General features: G+C 37.1%; 1 protein-coding gene across 2 annotated transcripts; it reads left to right on the top strand.

Annotated features, from left to right (window-relative positions):
* The first annotated feature begins 93 nt into the window (after positions 1-93).
* On the top strand, positions 94-25101 carry LOC106874680 (dolichyl-diphosphooligosaccharide--protein glycosyltransferase subunit STT3A). 2 transcript variants are annotated; one of them, XM_014922484.3, is made up of 16 exons: positions 94-137; positions 5509-5611; positions 6689-6871; positions 8338-8483; positions 8859-9056; positions 10786-10896; positions 13245-13325; positions 14924-15080; positions 16284-16436; positions 17247-17329; positions 17619-17780; positions 18148-18336; positions 19189-19305; positions 21471-21573; positions 23279-23467; positions 24784-25101. In XM_014922484.3, the coding sequence occupies exons 2-16, from the start codon at positions 5521-5523 to the stop codon at positions 24927-24929; spliced, it is 2109 nt and encodes a 702-aa protein (XP_014777970.1). In that variant the 5' UTR covers positions 94-137; positions 5509-5520; the 3' UTR covers positions 24930-25101. The 2 variants fall into 2 exon arrangements, with proteins under 2 accessions (XP_014777970.1, XP_014777969.1); XM_014922483.3 differs by having other exon boundaries at positions 94-449.
* The last annotated feature ends 1267 nt before the right edge of the window (positions 25102-26368 follow it).

Here is a 26368-nt window from a genome sequence, read left to right as displayed (position 1 = left end):
TAGTTACACACACGCAAACATACACATACACATAATAGACACATATACATATCCAAAGCGTGTATTTTTCTTTCACTCCGTATAGCTGTCAGCGTCACTTCCCTTTCGTTAACGTTATTCCAGACGTGGGTGTTTCAGTGAGTCTACTTTTTGTTATTTATTTACCAACTAATTGCTTTTTAAACAACTTTCCTAAATGCCTTTAATTTAAAAGACGATCTTTATAATGTCGGTAATGTTACGTAGTAGAAAAAATTACCAAAGTTTTCTGCTGTTTCTAAAAGAACTTAACATCTGAGATACTAACGCTGCTGTTTGATATCATATCGGGATGGTCTGCTGATGTGGCACAATAACACCGGTAGTTGAAACGTGAAGCACGAACAGCTTCTTCTCCGAGACCCCAAAACATCCCTTATGCAAATTTACATGCAATTTCATATATGAATGTAAGTGCATATATATATATATATATGTGTGTGTGTGTGTGTGTGTGTATATGTATATATGCACTTAACGTACATTATTAGTTTTTTGATCGTTCAATACTTCATGGACGTGTTTCCTTCACACTTCCTAGCCAACGTGTTCTTAGATAGACACTATCCTTGTAATGATTACACGATTACATTTACTAACATATGCATATATACATACACACACACACACACACACACACACACACACATATATATATATATATATTAGGGATAAAATCCAAAATTACAGGTAAAAACTCAATTAAAATCAATTTATTAAAAATTGAAATTAAATTAAGCTTCACAATATAAAATATATATTAATATATAAGTATTAGATGAGTTCATAAACCTTGGTTCTTTTCCCTAATACTATATATTAATATATATATATATATATTTATGTGTGTATGGGTGAACGCGTACGTGTAACTATTTGTTCACTGATCGCTGCCCATTTTCAACATTAAAACAAAAAATTTTCTTTACGTCACATTATTCATCAGATATTTGTACATCAATACTTAAAACTGCATTATGTTAAGTACAGTGTTTCGTATAGTCATGTAAAATAAAGTGTAATTGGTAGCTATGCACAGGCAATCACCTAGACTCACTCGATTGCATACACACTCACACACACGTACACGTACACACTTGTTAATTCCTAGAACACAAACTTGTCCCTATCTCTGATGAAGATCTCAGTCTGAAACGTTCGCTACTTTTTCTAACATCAGGTTTAATATACCCCACCTGCATTTTACTTATTATAATTTATGTGTGCATAATATCTGTAACGTCGCTTATACATATATATGTGTGTGTGTATGTATACATACATACACGTGTCATTTATCTTCCTCTAACATCTAACCACTTAACTGGTGGGTTTTTTTTTTTTTTGGCCAAGCGATGGTATGGGTTCGAAAATTCTCTTCCCTCATATATATGTGTGTGTGTGTGTGTATATATATATATATATATATATATATATATATAATATATATATATATAATATGAGTATATGCATACGTACATGTATGTACATACCTACATCTACATGTATATATAGATGCATATCTGGGTACAGGACGTTGCAAAAAAAACGTGGACAAAATGATAAACAGTACAGAAAACACACAGGCCACGTAGAGAACATTTCCTTCATCAGCTGCCACCATTCTAAAACTAAGCGTTTCGAAGAGTTAGGGCAATATATATATATATATATATATATATATAAATCATGGCTTGTAATCATTCAAAAGAAAGTAAGAAAATGGAAATATAACATTTTATAAGAATTTGTTATCTACAAAAATCAAGCATAGTCCCTTACAGCTGTTTCAATTAAGCCTAATAGATTAAATAACAATTATCAAAATCCCTATATTAGGCAAAATCTCTTCAGAGGGGTAGAAAAAAGATATACCGTTAGGTTTTTAAATGTTGTACTTTAGAATCATCACAGCAGATTATATGTATGTATATATATATATATATGGTCTACTTGTGTTGGAAGAAGACTTTTACTGTGACACGTTAGTAATGCTGTTGCAGAATTCTTAAGTCCAGTTAAGCTTGTACAATACCTTATAGATTCTCATCTCACAGCTTGCATGCTCTGGAAACAAGTCGAGCCTAGATATCTAGTGTCAGTGAAAGTTGCAGGGTTGACGTTGTCATGTCAACAAATTGTCCACTGACTTTGCACTTGCAGAGACCTATGGATTTAGAGATCCCTTAATTCAATAACAGGTATAAGTTAGTGAGAAGTACGGTGTCAATCTGTAAAACACTATTTCAATAATATATTCATCTAACCCATGTTAGCATGACAACAGAGATGTAAAATGAACTTTTCTTTTCTTTTTTTTTTGCATCTGTTCATTCATGCTAGCATGGTTTAGGCAGATATGTTAACAAGGCATTGTTTTACAGCTGGATGCTCTTCCAGTCACTAACCCTTATTTTTCAAAGAAGGATTCTTTTATTCTGCATGTTTTTTAGTGTAGAGTCAGTAAATGATATATATGCATAATGCATATGTAGTAATGTCCACTTTTCTATGCTTGCATGAGTTAGATGGAATTTATTGAGGTAGATTTTCTGAGACCTCAAAGTAAACCTAACAAAGTAAGCAGGAATAAACACAAGACTCTGCTGCCATCTAGACAGTGATCATGTTCAGTATGAAAAAGAAAAAGGAGTAAGCAGGAATTGTGTACAGTGTACTCAATGTAAATTATAGGTAACAGGAGGTGGTGTGGACAGTAAAAGAGATTTTGGAGAGTGAATATTAGTATTTGGATCAATTGAGGATGTTGACTTACTATTGGGTTGTCCGGAAAGTTTGTGCCGATTTATAGTAGCCTACCTTTCGACTTATTTGCCATGAAACCACCTCAATTCTAGGAAGAATTGCTGAACAAGTTTTATTTTTAATTATACTTGATAAGGAAATTTTAATATAACTTCTTATTGATGGTAGACAGTCAGAATCATCATTGTTTTAATCTCCACTTTTCCATGCTTGCATGGATCAGATGAAGTTTGTTGAGGCCAGATGCCCTTCTGTCACCAACCCTTATCTGTTTCCAAACAAGGTAATATTTCCCTATGGTCAGACATGTTTTCACAGAATATTGAAAATGAATGACATTCATTTTTAACACTCATGCCATAATATATCTTTTGGAATGCTGCACCAATTAATCCAAAGTTATAAGGGCTAATCACAATAAAGCTGAAATATGCTTTACTTTATAGCCAAAGTCAAGCAAAGTTATTACTGTGACAACTAACTTTACTGTTGAACCATCAGGAATTTCAACCATGTTTCGTGGTCTGCTACCACAACAGCTCCTTTATGGGATCCAGTTAGCTCAAGACATCATCAGAAGGAACCACGTCCGGTTTCGGCCCCTACTCCTCTACCGTTTTGACGTGGCGGGGCCACCCCCTTTCGGAGGTGTCTTCAGCTCTGGTGTTGGGTGCATGTCTTTTTTCACTGTTTGTGACTGTTCTAATTCAACTGTAGAATGTCCCTCGCTATGGTTATTTTCCAGGAGGTTCTGGCCACACGTCTTACGGTTCATCAACCCGCGTTGTTGTATTACTTTCTTCTGACATACCTTCCCTTGGTGGATTAGGATCCAGTTAGCTCAAGACATCATCAGGAGGAACCACGTCCGGTTTCGGCCCCTACTCCTCTACCGTTTTGACGTGGCGGGGCCCCTCCTTTCGGAGGTGTCTTCAGCTCTGGTGTTGGGTGTATGTCTTCTTTCTTCTATTCCCTGGCCTCTTCGATGCAGCATCAACGAGTGTCAGCGTCCGACTGATCGTCATGTCAAGTTCCCCTTTTTATATCTGCTGCTAGGCTCCAGCAGGCAGCCCCGGCTAGTTGTCACATGACACTGTCTAAATTTCCCGCTGCTAGGGTCCAGTAGGCAGCACCAGCAAGTTGTCACATGACACTGTCTAAACTTCCCGCTGCTAGAAATTAAGTATCTATCAGTGACTTTGATGATCAATGATAATTCTTACAGTGAACCCAGAACAATGGTGTATGCTACCCTAGGATCCATTTTCATTCCAACTAAGTAACCATTCAATTTACTAAGAACCCAGTGTAAATTTTCATCATCGTCGTTTAATGTCCGCTTTCCATGGGTTGGACGATTTGACTGAGGACTGGTGAAACCAGATGGCTGCACCAGGCTCCAATCTGATTTGGCAGAGTTTCTACAGCTGGATGCCCTTCCTAACGCCAACCATTCTGAGAGTGTAGTGGGTGCTTTTTATGTGCCACCGGCACGAGGGCCAGTCCGGCGATACTGGCAACGGCCATGCTCAAATGGTGTTTTTTTACGTGCTACCTGCACAGGAATCAGTCCAATGTTTTGTTGACCTGCAGGATTTGCTGAAAGTAGCCCAGTCTACTACTACTAAGGTAGTAGTTCTTATGTGCAAGACAAGACCTACAAGAATATGGTGGTCCACAGCTACTAGTTTTGCTTTTACTTCCTGTTTGCTAAATGTCCTTTGGTGAGAGTCCTTGATTGTTGTATAAAATAATTCTGTATGAAATCCTACTTATATTACAGATTCAAGAGCAATTGTTCATGCTGGCTACGCCATTACAGCAAAGCTATTTATGTCTGAGATGGACACTTTAGATAAAGTTTTTTTTTATTTTTGTCTGAGCTCAACTGATTCCATTAATGAAAAAAAAAACTTTATAAACTCTGCTTCTGGGCCATTTTTAATCATGAGAATTTACATAAAGAATCAAGAGTATTGAACCTTAGCAGAAAAATCATTATCTGATTCTCCTTGTTTTGGCTTTAGGTCCAAATTTTGACCTGTCTAAGATAATTCTTTGTTCAGGCTTTATTTTCCCTTCACCACTACAACTTTTTTTACTGAAAAATCTCGATTTGTTCTATGATATAGTACATCTGTTATTTTTTTTTTTTTTTTTGCATTGATGCTTCTTGATGCAAAGAATTTCAGTTTAAACTAGTTGAGGCTGCTAGACTTAAGTCATCCACAACCAGTTTTGCATTAACACTGTAATAGCCATACCTCTGCTTCATGAGCATTATAAAACGTTGAGTGTTTTTTTGATTCCACCTTGGTGTTGTTAACCGATTATTGGAGTTGTAAGTCATTTTGTGTTTCACTATCATCATTATCATTTTTCTCTCCATTTTTGCATACTTGCATGGATTGACATGGTCTTCATCATCATCATCATCTTCTCAAACTCAGTATTTTGCCACATATTTTTGTCATCTGAGAGATCAGCTTTTACCATTTCTACTTATAGTATGGTGTTGTGTGGGGAGAGCCCTACAGCATAATGTTGAGTTCTGCAAAGTATTGAGGTTAGAGAGTTCTGCATTGTTTCTTCGAGATTTTTGAAGTGTGCTGCTGTGATATTGTAGTTCAAGGGTTCTAAAGAGAAAATATCACAATAAAAAAAAAAAAATTAAATTTTACATTTTTTTTCTTTTTTTCGCAGAGAGGAAACAAAATGGTAACTCAAGCATGGCGTCTTCGCCTGTCGCCAGAAAAACAGGACACTTTGTTAAAAATGACAATTCTCACAATTGCTGCAGTCTTGTGTAAGTATCTCTCTTTTAATTTCTCCTTTTTATGTCAGTTATCTTAAAATAGGAGTAGGATTATGTCGGTAGTTGCTAGGGACTTCACAAATGAAAAACAAAATGAAGTAAGCCTCAATTTAAACTGCTATTAATTGAACTGACAATTTGTTCTCGGGTAACCCGTCGATGGTCTACTATCAAGTAGCAGCCTCATTTTGTGATATTTTTATGTTTGTAGTAGGTTTTAATAAAGAAAAGAGACTACCACTTTTGAGTTTTCTGCTCACCACCACTTCAATCTCTGTAAGCTACCTGTCTAGAAATCATTGGCTCTGGGTAAGGACTCTCAAAATCTTGTTTCTTGAAACACCAATCATGAAATGGAGAAAGCATAGGATTCAGAATTATGCAATTGCTGATAGAGCAGCCTCCCAAGATGTTGCTCAGAGAATTAATTCCTTGTTTTGTCTGCAATGGGCTTCCACTGGGAAACGTTTCTCACTTATATCTTTAAGTAACACTGGCATTATGTAATGAAAAATGCTGCCAGAAATAACAGAGGTAATGTTTAGCAGTCTTGTTATATTCACAGTGTGCTATTTGATTAAGATAGAATTTATAAAATATGGTCATATTATATGGAGTACCATTTGGCTATCTGTCTACATTACAAAATCAGCTTTATGATGGGGCAGTGGGTATTGTGATAATAGTAACAGGTAGGATTTATAAGTATCAGATTGTGTAGATGAAGACCTGCATCTTCTCAAGGATACTTTATGATCTAAGACCATGACTCTTGATCTTTTTTGTAGAATTATGTACCTAGACTACCTTATCTGATGGTTTATCTTTTACAAGACATTAAACTGTAATTTGAGGGAAGTTGACTCCTATTCTAGCGGGTTGAACAACCACATTGATGTGGTAAAGTGTTCTAAATGTGACTTCAGAATCTGAAGTGTACAAATTTAAGATAGAAATTTTAGACAGAAAAGAGAATTTTGTTCTTATATCTTTTTCAATGTCGTAATAATTAACCAGTCATGAAAGCAATCAAATTTTGCTTTAACTTTTAATTGTATTTTGTTTCAGCATTTTCCACACGACTCTTCTCTGTACTGAGGTTTGAGAGCGTGATCCACGAGTTTGATCCCTACTTCAACTTTAGGACCACGAAGTACTTAGCAGAAGAAGGGTTTTATAATTTCCATAATTGGTTTGATGACAGAGCATGGTACCCTCTTGGTCGTATCATTGGTGGAACCATCTATCCTGGTAAGTTCTTCTCTTTCGCACATCTTGTATCCATTTACTCATTATCATTGTTATTGTCAGGGCATCAAGCTGGCAGAATTGTTAACACACCGGACAAAATGCTTAGTGGCATTTTGTCTGCCTTTATGTTTAGAGTTCAAATTCCACTGAGGTTGACTTTGCCTTTCATCCTTTCAGGGTCGATGTGATCGACTAGTTCCAGCACTCCTCAAATTTCACACCTTGTGCCTATGTTGTTAGCACTCCGTCGCTTACGACGTCGAGGGTTCCAGTTGATCCGATCAACGGAACAGCCTGCTCATGAAATTAACATGCAAGTGGCTGAGCACTCCACAGACACGTGTACCCTTAACATAGTTCTCAGGGGATATTCAGCATGACACAGTGTGACAAGGCTGACCCTTTGAATTACAGGCACAACAGAAACAGGAAGTAAGAGTGAGAGAAAGTTGTGGTGAAAGAGTACAGCAGGGTTCACCACCATCCCCTACCGGAGCCTCGTGGAGCTTTAGGTGTTTTCGCTCAATAAACACTCACAACGCCCGGTCTGGGAATCGAAACCGCGATCTTATGACTGCGAATCCGCTGCCCTAACCACTGGGCCATTGCACCTCCACCCTTGTGCCTATAGTAATGGTAGAAAGGATTATCGTTGTTGTTGAACAGAGGCCACTGTATTAGTGGTAAGGTAGGAGAGACACAGACAGTAGACAGCAGATTTGTGGACCAGCGCTGGAGTATGTTGGTGAGTGACTGCATGCTAGTCACTTGAATGATTGAATCCTTTCTTTGGATGCAGAGTAAGATGTGTGTGTAACTGCACTTTCCTACGGATTGGTTGGTAGCTTGAATTCTACATAACAACAGAGCTAATAAAAACTGATATAATAATAAAATTTAATTTAATAAATGATAATTTGAAAACAGGACCTAGTTTTCATCTACCTTATTTGATTTGTTTTTCCATGAGCTATGTTTAGGTTTATAGGTGTTAGGGGATGAAGTTTTTTGTTTTTTTTTGTTTTTGCATTGCATTCAAGTGGTAAATCTATCTTTGCAATGCAACCTTTTCTATGTGAAGGATGTGTATTCACCAGATGTCATTGTGATGGTGAAGGCTTAGCAATTGAAGTAATCATGAGGGCTCGAGTTACATGTTTTGTGTTTTTTTTTTTTTTTTTTTTGTCTGATATGTAGGGGTCAGATGGCAGCAGTAGTGTATAGTTTTCTTGATGCTGCAACAAGGACAAGATTGGATGTCAGAACAAGGCATTTTATCCCATGTTCTAATAGAAGTCAATTCATCCCCTATTGTCCATAATTGCTAATGCATAGTGCCTGGAGCACTCTTGATGTATAATGCTATCTCGCCAAAGATTTCATTGATAATCTCCTACTCCAAGAATCCCTACTCCATTCTGTTAGTGTCCATAGACTGAATTTTTTTTTTCCCTTTATTTGTACAGGTTTGATGGTCACCTCTGCTCTGTTGTACAATTTATTGCATATGCTCAACATCACCATTGACATCAGGAATGTCTGTGTGTTTTTGGCTCCCCTCTTTTCCAGTCTCACAACACTCATCACTTATCAACTGACAAAAGAACTTAAGGTAAGCTCTTGCATCTTTCTCTTCATCTGTTTATGTTTCTAATGACCAAACATTTTGTGCACCAGTTCTATCATACAAAATGGCTGACAGCTAGCAAGGTGGGACACACATAAGAAAGAAGAAAGCAAAGGACCACTGATGAGGTCACAGAAGTGTGATGAAAGAACTCTGGCCGAAATAGGATTAATATAATGTAATGTAATATAAAGCTGAAGCAAATTAACACCAAATATACAGTGCGTGTGTTTTTTTTTTTTGGCTAAACTGGCAATATGACCATCCCCAAGTACAACAACATATATTTGTTTTTACAATTGTGTTATTCATTAATCTAACATAACTTTCCTTCTTCTTTTCTTTTTTTTTTTCTTTCAGGATGCTGGTGCTGGTTTAATAGCAGCTTCCTTAATCTCTATTGTTCCTGGTTACATTTCAAGATCTGTGGCAGGCTCTTACGATAATGAAGGAATTGCCATTTTCTGTATGCTACTCACTTATACCATGTGGATCAAGGCTGTGAAAACTGGATCTCTCTTTTGGGGCTCAATGTGTGCCCTGGCTTACTTTTATATGGTAAAAAAAAAATACTCAAATATAATTGTTTTTGTTGTTCTGTAACATGTTTTTGTTTTTTTTTAATTTTACACTAGCAATAATATAGGATAGAAGCATCCTGAGAAATGTTTGCTGTGGGGTCGCCAGCTGGGGGCTAATGCAGCTTCGCACCTCTCCTTGAAAAATGCATTTTTTCAAAAGAAATTTTTCAGATCCCTGCGTTTTAGATGTCTGAGATAACGAATATACAAAAGAAAAAAAAAAGGAGAGGTGTGAAACTGCATTAGCCACACCGGTTGCACATATTTTATATATACCTCTGCTGGCGACAAAGGGACTCTCACTCAGAGTAAAAAGCAGACTGTATGACGCATGTGTACGAACAGCCATGCTACATGGCAGTGAAACATGGGCTGTGACTGCTGAGGACATGCGTAAGCTCACAAGGAATGAAGCCAGTATGCTCCGCTGGATGTGTAATGTCAATGTGCATACCCGTCAGAGTGTAAGTATCTTGAGAGAAAAGCTGAACATAAGAAGCATCAGTTGTGGTGTGCAAGAGAGACGATTGCGCTGGTTTGGACATGTGGTGAGAATGAATGAGGATAGCTGCGTGAAAAAGTGCCACACCCTAACAGTTGAGGGAACCCGTGGAAGAGGTAGGCCCAGGAAGACCTGGGCTGAGGTGGTGAGGCAAGACCTTCGAACATTGGGTCTCACCGAGGCGATGACTACTGACCGAGACCTTTGGAAATGTACTGTGCGTGAGAAGACCCGGCAAGCCAAGTGAGATCGTTGCCAGTGCCCCTGGACTGGCTCTTGTGCGGGTGGCACATAAGATGTACCATCTTGAGCGTGACCGTTGCCAGTACCGCCTGACTGGACTTTGTAGGGTTTTCAAGCGAGATCGTTGCCAGTGCCCCTGGACTGGCTCTTGTGCGGATGGCACATAAAAGACACCATTTCGAGCGTGGCCGTTTTCGTGCGGGTGACACGTAAAAGCACCCACTACACTCTCTGAGTGGTTGGCGTTCGGAAGGGCATCCAGCTGTAGAAACTCTGCCGAATTAGATTGGAGCCTGGTGTTGCCATCCGGTTTCACCAGTCCTCAGTCAAATCGTCCAACCCATGCTAGCATGGAAAGCGGACGTTAAACGATGATGATGATGATATATATATATATATATATATCAAAACTGTCTGGTGAACAGTGATGTGAAACTCTGATTAACAGTTTGTGCAGATTTTTTTCAGTTTCAATAATAGTGTATTACTCTTGCACCTATGAGCTTACTTGTGTATGTGTGTATATATATACATACATACATACAAACACACACACACACACACAGTAGAACCTCGGTTTTCGAACAACTCTGATCACATAAATCGTACTTTAACTCCTGTCTTTCTCATATTTAATACAGTAGTACCTCGGTTTACGAACGCCTCTAGTCATGAATAAATTGTGCTTTATATATATATCTATCTATCTATCTATATATATATATATATATATATATATATATATATATATATATATAAAGTACAATTTATTCACAATCAGAGTTGTTCAAAAACTGAGGTACTGCTATATATATATATATATACATATATATATATATATATATATATATATATATATATATATATATATATACATACACACACACACATACACACTCACACACATATATATACATATAATGATTGTGAACCTCACCTAACATCTGTTTTCTTTACCTAGGTCTCTTCATGGGGTGGCTATGTTTTCTTAATCAACTTGATCCCACTTCATGTAATTGCCCTGATGATCACTGGACGTTTCTCCCATCGTATCTATGTGGCTTACTCAACGGTAAGTTGGTTTCCTTCATTACCACCACCATTGTTCATCCTACCACCACAACCACACAACAACTATCATTAATGCTACCACCAACAGACCTCATCACACCCTGCTACAACTCAGATCTTCTCCACCCCTGTCCTTATCTTTATCAACACTACTACCTCCCTATAATCATTGTCATAATCGTCATTGCATCATTGTCGCCACTACTCAAATCATCATCTCCATTGCCATTATGGTTATCTATCGCAAGGCACCTGTTTCTGTCTCTCTGTCACACTATAACCTTTCATCATCTGGCACAAGATCACCTCCTCCAATACCCCATCCCCTCTCAAAAATTCCTTGTCTTGCAGGCTACTTGGTGACCCTGCCAGCGCTGGTGCCATGTAAAAAGCATCCAATCCACACTATAAAGTGATTGGCATTTATTAAAGTTGTTTTGTGAATTATCCCATAGTTTTGAGATTTCACTGATATGATTGTTTATTTTTAGAATGACAATGTAGAATAGGTGTAAGAGGCTGGACCTGGCCAGTTTGAACAAAAAAAGCAATATTTGGGCTGGATATAGCTGGTTTGAATGCTAAATGGTTAACTTTCTGTCCCAGTCTACTCTCATTCATCATTTATATATGAACAGACTTCAGCCTTTACTATGGTCACTGTAGTAAACATCTAGGCACAATAAAAAAGTATGCAGATGTGAGTTACATTAATCTAATTTTAGAAAATTAAAGAATAGTCTCTTATCTTCTTTTTTTAAAAATTCGTTTATATCTGAATTTGAATTGTTAAAACAATTATTTATACAATTGTATACCTTTCTGTTACAAGCCACTCAACTGGAAACCATGTGAGGCTTGGCTCATACAAACTGGTGGTATGGTCTATCAGTGGAGTAGTCTAAGGCAGACAGTGTCCTGTATCTTATCTACAGTCTAAATGAAATGGCTGGAGCAGGATTTCAGCTCTGCCTTATGGTCAGTAATTGAGCATTTTAGCATCATAGTTTGATTGCCCTATCTGACCCTATTTTTATATATGCTCAGATTATTTTGGCACATCTGTCCAACCCATGCCAGCATAGGAAACAAACATTAAAGGATGATGATGATATCATCATCATCATCATCATTTTATGCCCATGTTCCATGCTGGCATGGGTTGCACAGTTTGACAGGAACCAATATGTCCAAGCACTGCATTGAGCTTCAGTGTCTGTTTTGGCATGACTATTATAGCTGGAAGCACCCATTACGCTCTTGGAGTGGTTGGCATTAGAAAGGGCATCCAGCCATAGAAATCATGCCAAAACAAACTGGAACCTGGTGTGGCTCTCTGGTTTATCAGTTCCAGTCAAACTATCTAACCCATACCAGCATGGAAAGTAGATGTTAAATGATGATGATGCCAAACACTTTACAGCATGGAGTGGGTGCTTTTTCTGTGCAACTCCCCCCCCCAAAAAAAAAACACATACATGCATGTATATATGGATAGAAGCAGAGCTGTGCACCTAGGAACTTAATATAGTGAATTAAAGCAAATGATTTTATGCCCTTCCTATCACATTAACATGTAATTGATTTAAGAGGGAGCCTGTTGTATGTTAATCAAGAAAACTAGAGCAAGCAGTGAATGTCATATGCCTAACTTAAAAGTGTCATATAGCTGCAGCATTACAATATGCCATTAGGATTAGGGTTAGGGTTAGGGTTAGAAAATGATAACTACTACTATATGATCTCAACACTAGTAGTGAGGTATGAAATTATAATTATGTGTTTAATAGGCACAGGAGTGGCTGCGTGGTAAGTAGCTTGCTTCCCAACCACATGGTTCCGGGTTCAGTCCCACTTCGTGGCACCTTGGGCAAGTGTCTTCTACTATAGCTTCGGGCCGACCAAAGCCTTGTGAGTGGATTCGGTAGACGGAAACTGAAAGAAGCCCGTCGTATATATGTGTGTGCATATGTTTGTGTGTCTGTGTTTGTCCCCACCAACATCGCTTGACAACCGATGCTGGTGTGTTTACGTCCCCGTAACTTAGCGGTTCGGCAAAAGAGACCGATAGAATAAGTACTAGGCTTCTAAAGAATAAGTCCTGGGGTCGATTTCTTCGACTAAAGGTGGTGCTCCAGTATGGCCACAGTCAAATGACTGAAACAAGTAAAAGAGTAAAGAGTAGTCCAGCACCTTAACATCACACCCACTTTCCTCTAACAATATCTATTAAATCAGCTTCTTTTTTTGCATTCATTTCTGTAAAGTTTATTATACCTCTTAAAGAATCCTCTACTGTGTGAATTAATACTCTTGTTACATGCCACACTGTCTCCTTCTTATTTTCAGGTGTACTGCCTTGGCACTGTCCTCTCTATGCAGATCTCTTTTGTCGGTTTCCAGCCAGTTCAATCAAGTGAACACATGGCAGTGAGTATAACGTTTTGCATACTTTAACCATGGAAAGTCACTATTCTTAAACGATTTTTTTTTTTCTACTCAAATATATTTTATCTTCCAGCATCCTCTCTCACATCACCACGTCATCCATTCTACCACCTCATCACCACTTGTATAACTTTCCAGCTCAATTATTTGAGCATCAGACTATTTGTTCCCCCTCTCTATGTTCAGAATTCAAGTTCTTCAACAGATAAGGTGATTAGGACAGCTTACTAAGGAATGAGTTTAAGAATCCAGCAAAGGCTTTAAAATGATATCACCAACTCTGTCCAAAGTCCTTTTCATTGCTGTGGGATATATATATATATATATATATATATATATATATATATATATATATATATATATATATATATATACTTACTTTAAACTGTCATTGTGACTGTCTTGCTAACAAAATGCCTTATAGGTGATAATACTGATAAAGTCTATGGACTTTGTTACTGTATGTTTTGTCTTGAGATTTCTTCTTTTTTTTTTTTGACACTAATCACCTTTTGACCTATTTCTCTTTGTTTAATTCTTTGTTTCATTCCAATCTCTTTAATATTTTGTACCTTAAACACATTATCCCCAGTATACATAAAGTACACTTGAATCATTCATACATCCATCACATGCTTGTGTGCATGTATGTATGCATGCATGCACACATGTGCACACACACACACACACACACACACATTGTAGCAAATTTTTGTCTGACCAAGTGAAAATCAATAAAGTCTCCAAATGATCTGAAAGAATGGGAGAAGTGATATTTTGATATTCATGTTTTTATCAAGAGCATTTATGATAGAGTTGAAATGGTTACAACTAGGGAAAGTTTAAACTGGATTGCAAACTTGGCTTTCTGTTTATTCAACTATTCCCCACTTCAGCTGAAGGTTCTTGTCTTGTCTTCACTGGTACCAGTGTTTGATACAAGTAAACTATGTAAAGCGGTTGACTTAAGGTGGAGCATCTAGCTGTTGAAACCATGCCAAAGCAGACAGCGGGGTTTGGTGCAGTCCTCTGGTTTGCCAGTACCTGTCAAACTATCCAACCTATACCAGTATGAAAAATGGATGTTAAAAGGTGATCATGGTTGATAAGATCTATAGAACAATGTCCAAAATGCTTCTCTGTTCCATCTCTTTGTATTCAAAAATCACATCCTGCCAACTTTGTCTTTCATTATTCCAGTGTCAGTATAATGTCTGGATCAATTTAATCAACTTTGACGTCGCCTTCCTGGCACTTGTGCCGGTGGCACGTGTAGGACATTCGAGCGAGATTGTTGCTAGTGCCGCTGGACTGACTCCTGTGCAGGTGGCACGTAAAATACACCATTTTGAGCATGGCCGTTGCCAGTCCTCAGTCAAATCGTCCAACCCATGCTAGCATGGAAAGCGGACATTAAACAATGATGATGATGATGATGATTTTTTTATGTTAAGAACCAGCTAAGTACTGGGGACTGATTCAGTTGCCCTCACCCCGTAACCCTGCCCATTTGTGACTTTGTGCTATTGTACTAATGTTAGAAAACTTCATTAATTTGGAAAAATTTTGTTTCTTTGTAGGCCTTTGGTGTCTTTGGACTCTGCCAGATCCATGCCCTTGTTGATTATGTCCGATCCAAGCTAAACAAGGAACAGTTCCAGTTGTTATTCCGCACTATGGTTATGTTGGCTGGTGGTGGATTCACTGTCATTGGTATGATTCTTACTGTTACTGGAAGTATCCTTTTATCTTCCTTGAAAGTGGAGGAGGAAGTGCAGCAGCTGTTTGTGTCAGGTTTTGAATCATAGCCTCAAACTTTATTTCTATAATGTTTTTGACATCTGTATATATAAAGAAAGAAAGAGACAAAGAGATTTTATACATATACTCTTACTCTTTTACTTGTTTCAGTCATTTGACTGCAGCCATGCTGGAGCACTGCCTTTAGTCGAGCAAATCGACTCCAGGACTTATTCTTTGTAAGCCTAGTTCTTATCCTATCAGTCTCTTTTACCGAACCGCTAAGTTACGGATACGTACACACACCAGCATCGGTTGTCAAGCGATGGTGGGGGGACAAACACAGACACACAAACGCACACACACGTATATATATACATATACATATATACGACAGGCTTCATTCAGTTTCCGTCTACCAAATCCACTCACAGACCCGAGGCTATAGTAGAAGACACTTGTCAAGGTGCCACACAATGGGACTGAACCCGGAACCATGTAGTTGGTAAGCAAGCTACTTACCACACAGCCACTCCTGCGCCTGTATATATATATATATATATAAATGTGTGTTTAGGACATGTTTGAGATATCTATGACAGCTCATCTTTATAAAGTATCTCTCTCTCTGTAAGGATGAATGTTATAAAGCTATAATAATATTGTTGTTATAAGACAAAGCACCTATTGTATTCTATCAGCTGTGATTAACTTTTTCAGTAATTAGAAGGTTAAGTCATTTGGAAGGTTTTTTCTTGTTTAAATCTGAACACTTTCAAACTGGTATTTTCTTTTTTTTTCCTTTTGGTAGCGTGGGGTATCAAAGAACTAGAGACAGTTTCAAATGGATTGGTATTTAAAGTGTTAAATGTGCAGATTTATTTCATTGCTGAAATGTTTAGTTTGCCCTTTGCCTGATCAAAACATTTTCACAACTTTATCCTAAACATAATACTTGTTTTCAGACGTTTTAATTAGCCCTTGTTCTGAGTAATACAAAGCTTTCCTTTTATAAGTCCCAAGTTACTCTGATGGTTGAAAAATATTGGGAATGTGTATCATATTTCATGCATGTAAACCAGGGAAATTTGTTTTGTGTATTACTGGTAATACACAGGGAAGGCAAAGGGTTAAATGAGGAATGTATTTTTTTGTCTTTAATTATCATCTGTTGGGGTTTTCCTTAATCTGTGATCTCAGAAATATCTCCATGGACTGGGCGTTTCTATGCACTATTGGATCCTTCTTATGCCAAAAACAACATTCCTATTATTGCATCTGTCTCAGAACATCAGCCTACAACATGGAGTTCATTCTATTTTGATTTACAAATGTTGGTATTCTTGTTCCCAGGTAAGTGCTGCTGTTGCAATCATTGTTATTATTCTATCCTCGTCATCATTGTCACCATCACCACCACCATCATTATTTTTTTTTTTTTTTATTCATTTCATCTGTCTTTACATTCTGGGTTCAAATTCTGCTGAGGTCAGTTTTGCCTTTCATCCTTTCAGGGTCTATAAAATAAGTACCAGTTGAACACTGGGATCATTGTAATTGATTTAGCTCCTTCCTCAGAATTGCTGGCCTTGTGCCAAAATTTGAAGCCATAATTATTATTATTATTGGTTTTGCAGAATCATTTGAGCATCAGATAAAATGCCTTGTTGTGTTTGATTCAGCTCTTTGCAAATAGCAGTTTTCAGTATGGAATACAATAAAATGACAAAAAAAGAAAAAGAAAAAAAAAGGGGCATCATTTTAGTGGTGTCTGCTGTTCTGAAGGTACAATGAGGGAAGTGCAGCACATTTGAAAAACATGGATTTAAAAAAAAAGTTTTTAGAAGAGCATCTTCCTCTCCAGACCTATTTTTCATCATGCCAATAATAATGGTAGAAAACATGAAATTGTGTACCTGACAAGGACAGGAGTGCTCCTGGGTGGGTTTTAGTTGGTGGGTATCTTTTTCTGCATCTGAAAGGGAGTTTGTTGGATTATTTGATGAGCTGAAGTGTTCTTAAACATGGTCATTTGTTCCCACTTAATCACTTTACTATTGTGCATTGTAAGTATTAACCCTGTGTGTATAATTAATATTTGACCGTCATGTTATTGGCCTATGTATTTAGTATAACATATAAGATATCCATTTTGTTTTGTAGCTGGTCTTTATTTCTGTTTCTCCCGCCTGACTGATGCAAATATTTTCATCATCATGTATGGTGTCACAAGTATCTACTTTGCTGTAAGTATTTCTCTTCCGAACTTTCCATACAATTTTATTTTACTACTTCTTGTATTTTCTGTTTTTGTTATTTCCCTTCCTTACTGTTATATTATGTGTTGCTGTCTTTAGCGATATTATTGAGTCGTGTTATATTAGGACATCTTGTTCTTTGTGAAATCATTTTTTAATCTTGATTCTCTGTATTTCAAGGTAGTTTTATGTAAATAACTCAATTCGACATCATTGCTATTCTTTTGTGTAATATATCTGTTGCGTGTTTAACTTCCATCATTGTTCTCTGTTGCAGGGTGTTATGGTGCGTTTGATGCTGGTGTTGGCACCGGTGATGTGCATCCTTTCAGGAATTGGTCTCTCCTCCACACTAACCACATACATGAAAAATTTAGATTCTACACGCAAAGAGAAAAAAATAAAGCGATCAGATTCATCTTACCCACTGAGAAATGAAGTATGTTTACATATTTATATTTCTTTGTGTATTGTACATTACGTGCCTTAAAACCTGTTAAAAATGGCAACCAGATATCGCTCATATCATGCCCTACTGCCTTAAATGATAATGTAATCCTAGTTGTACAGACAGATGGGATAGCCACAACTGGCATGTCTTTGATCATTGGGGTCTTCTTAATCAGGGCTGATTTGGAGCTAAACAACAACAGTTATATCTCCCCTCATGGACTCCCAACCCAAACTATGCTTCAAGCCATCTTCCTATAATTCAGTTCCTCTTAAATTCTCTAATCTTTTCAATACTATTGCTAACATGTCTGATATTGTTTGCTTTAACACAAATTTTCTCTCTGTGATTTCAGATTGCATCTGGTGTTGTTTTAATGATAACCACCTTCTTGATAATGTATACATTCCACTGCACATGGGTCACATCTGAGGCTTATTCTAGCCCTTCAATTGTTCTCTCAGCTAGGGCTGGTGACGGTGGAAGAATTATTTTTGACGATTTTCGAGAAGCATATTATTGGCTACGGCACAACACTCCAGAGGTTTGTTTTATTGTTTGTTGCTATCAGTGCGGGTTTCTTTTCTCATTTACTTGTTTCACTTGTTTGACTGTGGCCATGCTAGAACACTGCCTTGAAGAGCAATGGTGGTGATGGTGGGACACACACACACACAGCATTTGTTGACTCTGAGCTATAATGGGAGACATTTTTCCAAAGTGCTGCCCAGTGGGACTGAACCCAAAACTATGTGGTTGCTAAGCAAGCTTCTTAACCACACAGCCATGCCTTTGTTGCTATTGTTTTATATATATATCTATATATAAATAAATAAATTTTCTATAGCTCCTTTACTTTAAGTTTAACATTGTTCCACAGTATAAAAGGATGGATTGTTCTGAAAATATGAAATATTTGCATCTTTATAATTATCATCATGGGGCAGATAGAATTTGTTGAAGCAGATTTTCTATGATTGGATGCCTTTCCTGTCACCAACCTTCACCTGTTTTCAAGGAAAGTAATATTTCCTCATGATCAGACATGTTTTCATGGAAGACTAGGAATACAAGACACCACTTGCATGATGGTCACACTTGCTTACAATTATTACAAAATCTCAAGGCAAAGCAACAATAAAACACACATGCACACATAGCAATAAGCTTCTTTCAGTTTCCACCTTCCAAATTCATTCACAAGGCTTTGGCTGGCCAACAGCTATTGTAGAAGGCACTTGCTCAAAGTGCTATGCAGTGGGACTGAACCTGGAGCCATGTAGTTGAAAAACAAACTTATATACCACACATGCACACTTGCACCTCTGTAAAGGTAATAAAATATTCTTTATTGTTGATGGAAAGGCGTGAATTAACTGATTTATTCTTCCTTCAGGATGCTAAAGTTATGTCTTGGTGGGATTACGGATATCAGATAACGGCAATGGCAAATCGGACGATATTGGTGGACAATAACACGTGGAATAATACGCACATATCCAGAGTGGGCCAGGTAAGTTGATTAACTGAGTATTTGTTTTTTGTTTTTTTTATTAAAGATTTTAATATTTCATTCATAAATATCTTTCCTTTAGATCTCTGCCCTTTGCTGCCAAAATTTATTTAGATTGCTTATCATCATCGTTTAACGTCCGCTTTCCATGCTAGCATGGGTTGGACGATTTGACTGAGGACTGGCTAGCCAGAAGGCTGCACCAGGCTCCAATCTGATCTGACAAAGTTTCTACAGCTGGATGCCCTTCCTAACGCCAACCACTCCGAGAGTGTAGTGGGTGCTTTTACGTGCCACCGGCACGAGGGCCAGTCAGGCGGTACTGGCAACGGCCACACTCAAAATGGTGTTTTTTACGTGCCACCTGCACAAGTGCTAGAAGGCGACGCTGGTAATGATTACACTCAAATGGTGCTATTTATGGGCCACTAGCACGGAAGCCAGACAGCTGCTCTGGCAATGAACATGCTCGGACAGTGCTGTTAGTGCTCCACTGGCGCAGGTGCCAGTCAACGAGCATGGTTAATTTTTAATTATACAAAGGGGTGCTGAAAAGTTCCTGGCTTTGGGTAAAAGAAAATGCAGGAGAATCAGTTAATTATGAGTTTATTCGCCATATTCCCCTCTCAGATTCACACACTTATTGCAACGGTCCTTCAGTTTTTCTAAGCCCTGTAAAAGAACTCGGATGGTTGGGTCTCCAGCCAGGTTTTTTGTGATACCCTTAAAGCCAGGAACTTTTCATCATCCCTCATATATATATTGCATTTCCTGTGTGAGTGTGTTACTGAATGTCTGTTTTTAATGCATGTCATTTATTTTTATCAATAATTCATAGAAGACAAAACTGAAGGCACTGAACTACCATCTATAATGTTATGATTTCAAACCTTGCTAAAACCTAGGTCTGTTCGATCATGACTAAATAATTACATACTATATACTTCTACTATTCTCTCCTTACTTTGCAACTATACTACTTGTTTGTCAAATCTTAACATCATTCCCAGAACATCAAACCATTACCATACTCTGACAACTGTTTGTGTTAGATACAAGAAAAAACTGAGGGTACTACTAATTCTCAGATAACTTTACTTTGTCTATTTACTTATTCCTAACAGTGAGGCACAACTCCTGACTGAAGACACATAGCTTAATGGTTAGAGTGTTGCACTCACAATCGCCAGATTGTGATCTCAATTTTCAGACTGGCGGTGTGTTGTGTTCATGCAAAGCACTTCATCTTCATGTTGCTTTAGTCCACTCAACTATAAATGCATAACCCTGTGACTGACTGGTGTCCTGTTCAGGAAGAATGTAATCTCACTCATTTATATGCCATGGAATCCAGTTAACTAGCCCTATGTATTCTAGGATTTGAGACAGTAATGTTCAGGGGTTGATGAGGAGGAGGATCAACAGTGGGACACTCTGAGTTAGGTGTATCTGTCTTTTCTGCAGAGAAAATAATATAGCTGCATTGACTATGAATTTCAGAAGTATGAACATGTATTCCAATGCTTTATCTACACGGATATTTTTCTTTTAATTTCTCATCAAAATTATGGCATCGTCATCATCATCATCATTTAACATCTGTTGTCCATGCAGGCATGGGTTGGATGGTGTGATTAAGCTAGCACACTGGGAGGTTGTGCCAGGCTCCAGTCTGATTTGGCATGTTTTTCTACGGCTGGAAGCCCTTCCTAATGCCAACCACTCTAAGAGTGTAATGGGTGCTTTTACATGCCACCGACATGGGTGCCATTTGCATGGCACCGGTATCTGCCACGACTGCAATTTTGCTCGGCTTGATGGGTCTTCTTCTCAAGCACGACATAATGCCAAAGGTCTTGGTCATTGCCTCTGTGAGGCCCAACACTCAAAAGGAGCAGGCCACTTTTCCTCCACTCTTGTAAAAATATTCAAGATATTGCTTTTCTATCTAATAATTTCACCTGTGGAGGATTTAGTCTAATCTGTTCCCCACATGTATCACTTTTATAAATGATGCATTGGTTATGTAGTAGACTTGTTGAAATTGTTTTACTTATATTTCACTTCATGGAAACTTAGTTGATCAAGTTAGGTTGGTTTTGCTTCCATATTGGACCATGCAATTTATGATATCTGTTAACATTTCTCTTTGTCTCTTCCTCCAGGCAATGGCTTCACCAGAGGACAAAGCCTATGAAATAATGCGTGAATTAGATGTAAATTATGTTTTGGTCATTTTTGGTGGTTTGACTGGCTACTCTTCAGACGGTAAGTCATTGCAGTCCTTCCACTATGCTTCCAGTATAACAAATGAAGGAGGTTAGGGTTAAAAAAAAATCATTGAAGTTCATAGCTGATGGGATCTAAACTTTTTAACTATGGTCTTTGGGTCATATCTGTCTTAATTTAAGAATTTGTATTTGTTATTATATCACATCTTTCACCTTGAACTTTAAGCTTGAGACACTCTGATATAATATATGTTAGTATATTGGACAGAATATGAATCTTAAAAAGCCATCACCCTAAAAATCATGAGTTGTCTTAAATACTAAGTATAAAATTTGAACCATAACATTCTATGTTTTTGAATGCCATCAGATGTGACAAAAGACAGTGAGAAAAGATCCACATAGCTCGTGTGGTCCTAGCACTCAATATTTTAAACTAAAGCTTATAGATATTTTCAAACTGCTGAATTTATAGCAAGGTTATACAAGAATAATAAAAATACCATATATATAAGGAACCCTTTTTTGTCAAAAATTAGGTTTAAAATATATGGGAGTTTCTTATACATGGATAGTATTATAATCCCTTACAAAACCTTTTTTCTAGATTTTTAAGCCCCCAAAATTAGGGGGTTCCTTATACACGTTAAAATACGGTTTGTTATAAACCTGTCTAGCATATTTTAACATAACAGCAAAATAAACTTAACTGACATACACTGATCAGGTACATCTTATGCATATTATAGTAGTAATTAGCAATATTTTGCCATTATTTGAGCTGGAATTTCATTAGTAGTGTGTTTAATTGTATTATCCCACTTGTCATTGGGATGATTGTTGAAAGACTACTGAAGAAGTAAACACCCAAGGACGAATACCAGAACCAGCCCTGTGAATGTTGAAGCAACATCCTTTATATCAAGGGTATAAAGTAGAAACCTTTATTTCCTTGATAACTTTTTATGTATTTTGTTTACAAGTGTTGGCTTTGCTTCAATATATATATATAACATGTATTGTGAAAATTTTTTATGTGTTGAACCAAAACCAGTACTTGTAACCTACAGACATATTGCTAGGTAGTCTTATACTGCAAGTAGAGATCAAAATCTTTATTTTGAGTGGAAATTTTAGAGGTCACGAGCATACATAGTCAAACAGTTTATCTATATCAGTGTCATCAATTACTTCATATAAATATTTCTGTATAGGCACAGGCATGGCTGTGTGGTTAAGAAACTCGCTTTGCAACCACATGGTTTTGGGTTCAATCCGATTACATGGCACCTTGGGCAAGTGTCTTCTACTACAGACTAATGCTTTGTGAGTGAATCTGGTAGGCAGAAACTGTGTCAAAGCCTGTCGTGTGTGTGTGTGTGTATATATATATATATATATATATATATATATATAGATATAATGTGTGTCTTTGGTGTTTATGTTTATCTCTGTAACTTAATGGTTTGACAAAAGAGACCGATAGAACGTGTACCAGGTCAATCTGTTCATCAATCCAACTAAAATCCTTTCAAGATGGTGTCCCAACATAGCTGCAGTTCAATGATTAAAACAAATAAATGATAAAAGATGTAATGTGGAAAGCCAGAGAGATTTAAATTTATGAAGACTTTGTGTCAAAGGCCTTTCTACTCTTCCCCCAACCCACCACATGTCTTTGCTGTTAATAAAGATGACCTATGCAACAATTTGGATAACGTTCAAAATGTTTTATTTTTTAGACATCAACAAATTTTTGTGGATGGTTCGGATTGGTGGCAGCACGGAGAGAGGTACTCATATCAAAGAATCCGACTACTATACTCCACAGGGAGAATTCAGAATTGATAAAGAAGGCTCCCCAGTCCTTCTTAACTGCCTTATGTACAAGATGTGTTACTATCAGTTTGGTTCTGTTTACACTGAATCAGGTAACCCTATTTTTTAAATTTCTATTTTATATTTCTGTTTTTATTGCTTTACATCCAATGTTTCTTATTAACATTATTAGATTAAAATTATCTAAATTTGATATATTAGATTATTTACTGAATGTTGGCTCTGTTTTGTGATTTATCTAACCCTAACTCCAAATTTGTTTCCATGTCTAAATACTGTTTCACCTCCATTAATTAACCCATTACCTCCCATAATTCTATTAACTGGAATTTTTTTAATGAAACTTCGATTTCTAGCATAAAACAGCCTTAGAAACACGCTGGAATGATCAAAATAACATTTTAAATAAAAATAAGCGAGATATTGGGTGAAAAATTAGCAAACTTCATTTGAATATCTGAGAAATATACCTAGTAGATATAGCAAAAAGGTTAGATATGTGTAAATATTGACAGATAATTACGAAATTTGTAATTTTTAAGTGATCTCATATGAGATCACTGGTAGGTAATGGGTTAAGTTAGCTTAATTGCAAATAGTTATGAAAATTTGAACATTTTTCATTTTGTTGTTATAAGTGTTTCTTCAAACTTCTTATTACCAGAATGAAGTCAGGCTGTATGTTGCCAGAGTATGAGATGCTTTGGCATCCCTGATTCAGTGCTGACTTATTTGTCATCAGACATTTTAGTGTTTCTCTCATTCTCTCTCTCTCTCTTTCTTTCTGTTTATGTTTGTGAGCATGTTTCTGTTTATGTGTCAGAGGAGAGGGAAAATGTTTATGCCAAACATATTCAGTTAACATATTGTAAGGCCTCTCTCTCTCCTTTCTGTTTGTATGTATGTACTATTGTGTGTGTGTGTGTGTGTGTGTGTGTGTGATTACCTACTGCACCAAAAATTACTGTCCTCAAAACTGGTTCAATGTCCAGTCACTTGTGCCAAATCATCAGCATCCAAATAGCCATCCCCCATTTGTCTCATCCTGGATTAGCCACATGTCAATTCCTACCTCTAGGAATGATATCCAGCTGTATTTAACCACTGTCTATTGTAACGAGAAAGAGAGAGTGTGTGTGTGACACATTAGCTATTTTATAATCATTAAGAGTACAAATATCAGTGTTTGTAAGAGAAACTTAAACTAAGATATTGAACTGAACATGTAAATGTCAGATTGCTACATGTTGCAATCATCAAATCTAGCTATAGAAAACTGGATGGAAAAATCATAAACTATAAATAGACATATCTTGATATGCTTAGCAGTAACACACTAGGTGGTATTAAAAAAAATATTTTAAAATCTACTTATGTCCTAATTTTCTTTTTAATTCATTTATTTCAGGGAAACCCACAGGTTATGACAGGGTTCGCAATGCTGAAATTGGCAACAAAGATTTTGAACTAGATGTCTTAGAAGAGGCCTATACCACTGAGCACTGGTTAGTTCGTATCTACAAAGTGAAAGACCTTGAAAACCGCGGTGTATAACGATGCAAGTGAGCAAAAGTAATGTTCTGTAGAGCAAGTCGCTAGCATTCATCTGCTGAAAGACAAATCTAAGAAGTTCTTCATTTCATTTACATCTCAGACATATCGCACAATATCAAACAAATTCCTGATGTTTTCATTAAAGCTCTTCAGTTTAAAACTACAGACCTAATTTCTATTGTTCTCTTCATTATTTGTTGATCTATTCCAGGCATGAGCAACCATTTCCAAGAAGTGGGGCTGCATGAGACTTTACTCATCATCAGGTGGGCCACGATACTAAAAAAATGTTTAAGGTAATTTTTCAACAGGTGTGCCATTCAGAAACTGTCGTGGACCTTTGCTCATTACTGATCTATTCTATCAGCTTGCTCAAAAGTTATGTTTTTTAAGAATTACTCAAGATCTCAGACTGAGCAGATTTAATTACATGTTCCTTCTGGAGTAAATCCCCCCTACTTTAAGATACACACACCATCTAGCATTTAGTTATGGGATTAAAGAAGAGTTTAGCTAGTAAAAGTTTGGATATGTGTTAAAACATGCCCATCACTAAGGGGAGCACTTGGCAGCACTGCCCCCGCTCACTATTCAATGATGCACCCTCAGGTTTAGTAAATACAGTTTACAAAAACCTTCCCCTGCAATACAAATTAATGGCCACCAAGAATATTCTGAAGCACCCCCAGGCATCAGTGTCTGGTGACTATGGTGACTAGCCAGCTCCAGTTTTGTCAAACTTACAATAACTGAAGATTTGAGTATATTATCTGACTTAAATTCTATCCGCTTTTCTCTCTCCCTCAGATGCGTATGTACACACACACACACACACACACACACACTCTCTCTCTCTCTCTCTCTCTTGAACACTCGCTTCTTACATAGACTGTTTGTGTAACTCACAACATTTTGATTTCAGCCATTGTAGCTTGCTTTACACTTTTTGTTATATAATATATTTCTTACTGATATATGCCTCAGTGCACACACATCAAACAATATTTTTAAGTATAAATTATTCTTCCAGTCAATATTAAACTGGAAGACAGTAATCAAAGCTCTGAGATTTCTTGGTGCAAGTTTTGTGTTTCAATTCTTTATTCTTACTGCTGAACTTGAAGCTTTGTCTTCCATTTGCATTCATTTTCCTTTATCTTTCTCTCTGTGGAGTGGGGTTTTATTGTTATGATGGGGCACAATAAGCTGAGAAACTGTTTTAAGATAGCATTAAGTTTCAAATCTTGTGTTGAAGTGTCATCTGCTATAAAAATTATGTGTGTGCATATGTATATATATGCATGTGTATACGCACATGTGTGTATGTATATATATATACACACACACACATAATTTTATGTCAAGATAAAATAGGTACCTGCAAGGCGGTGAGCTGGCAGAAACATTAGCACACCGGGCGAAATGCTTAGTGGTATTTC

Source organism: Octopus bimaculoides, chromosome 4, assembly GCF_046866305.1.
Source record: "Octopus bimaculoides isolate indiv1 chromosome 4, ASM4686630v1, whole genome shotgun sequence".
NCBI classification, from domain to species: Eukaryota; Metazoa; Mollusca; class Cephalopoda; order Octopoda; family Octopodidae; genus Octopus; species Octopus bimaculoides.
This window is presented reverse-complemented; position numbering and strand designations above follow the sequence as displayed.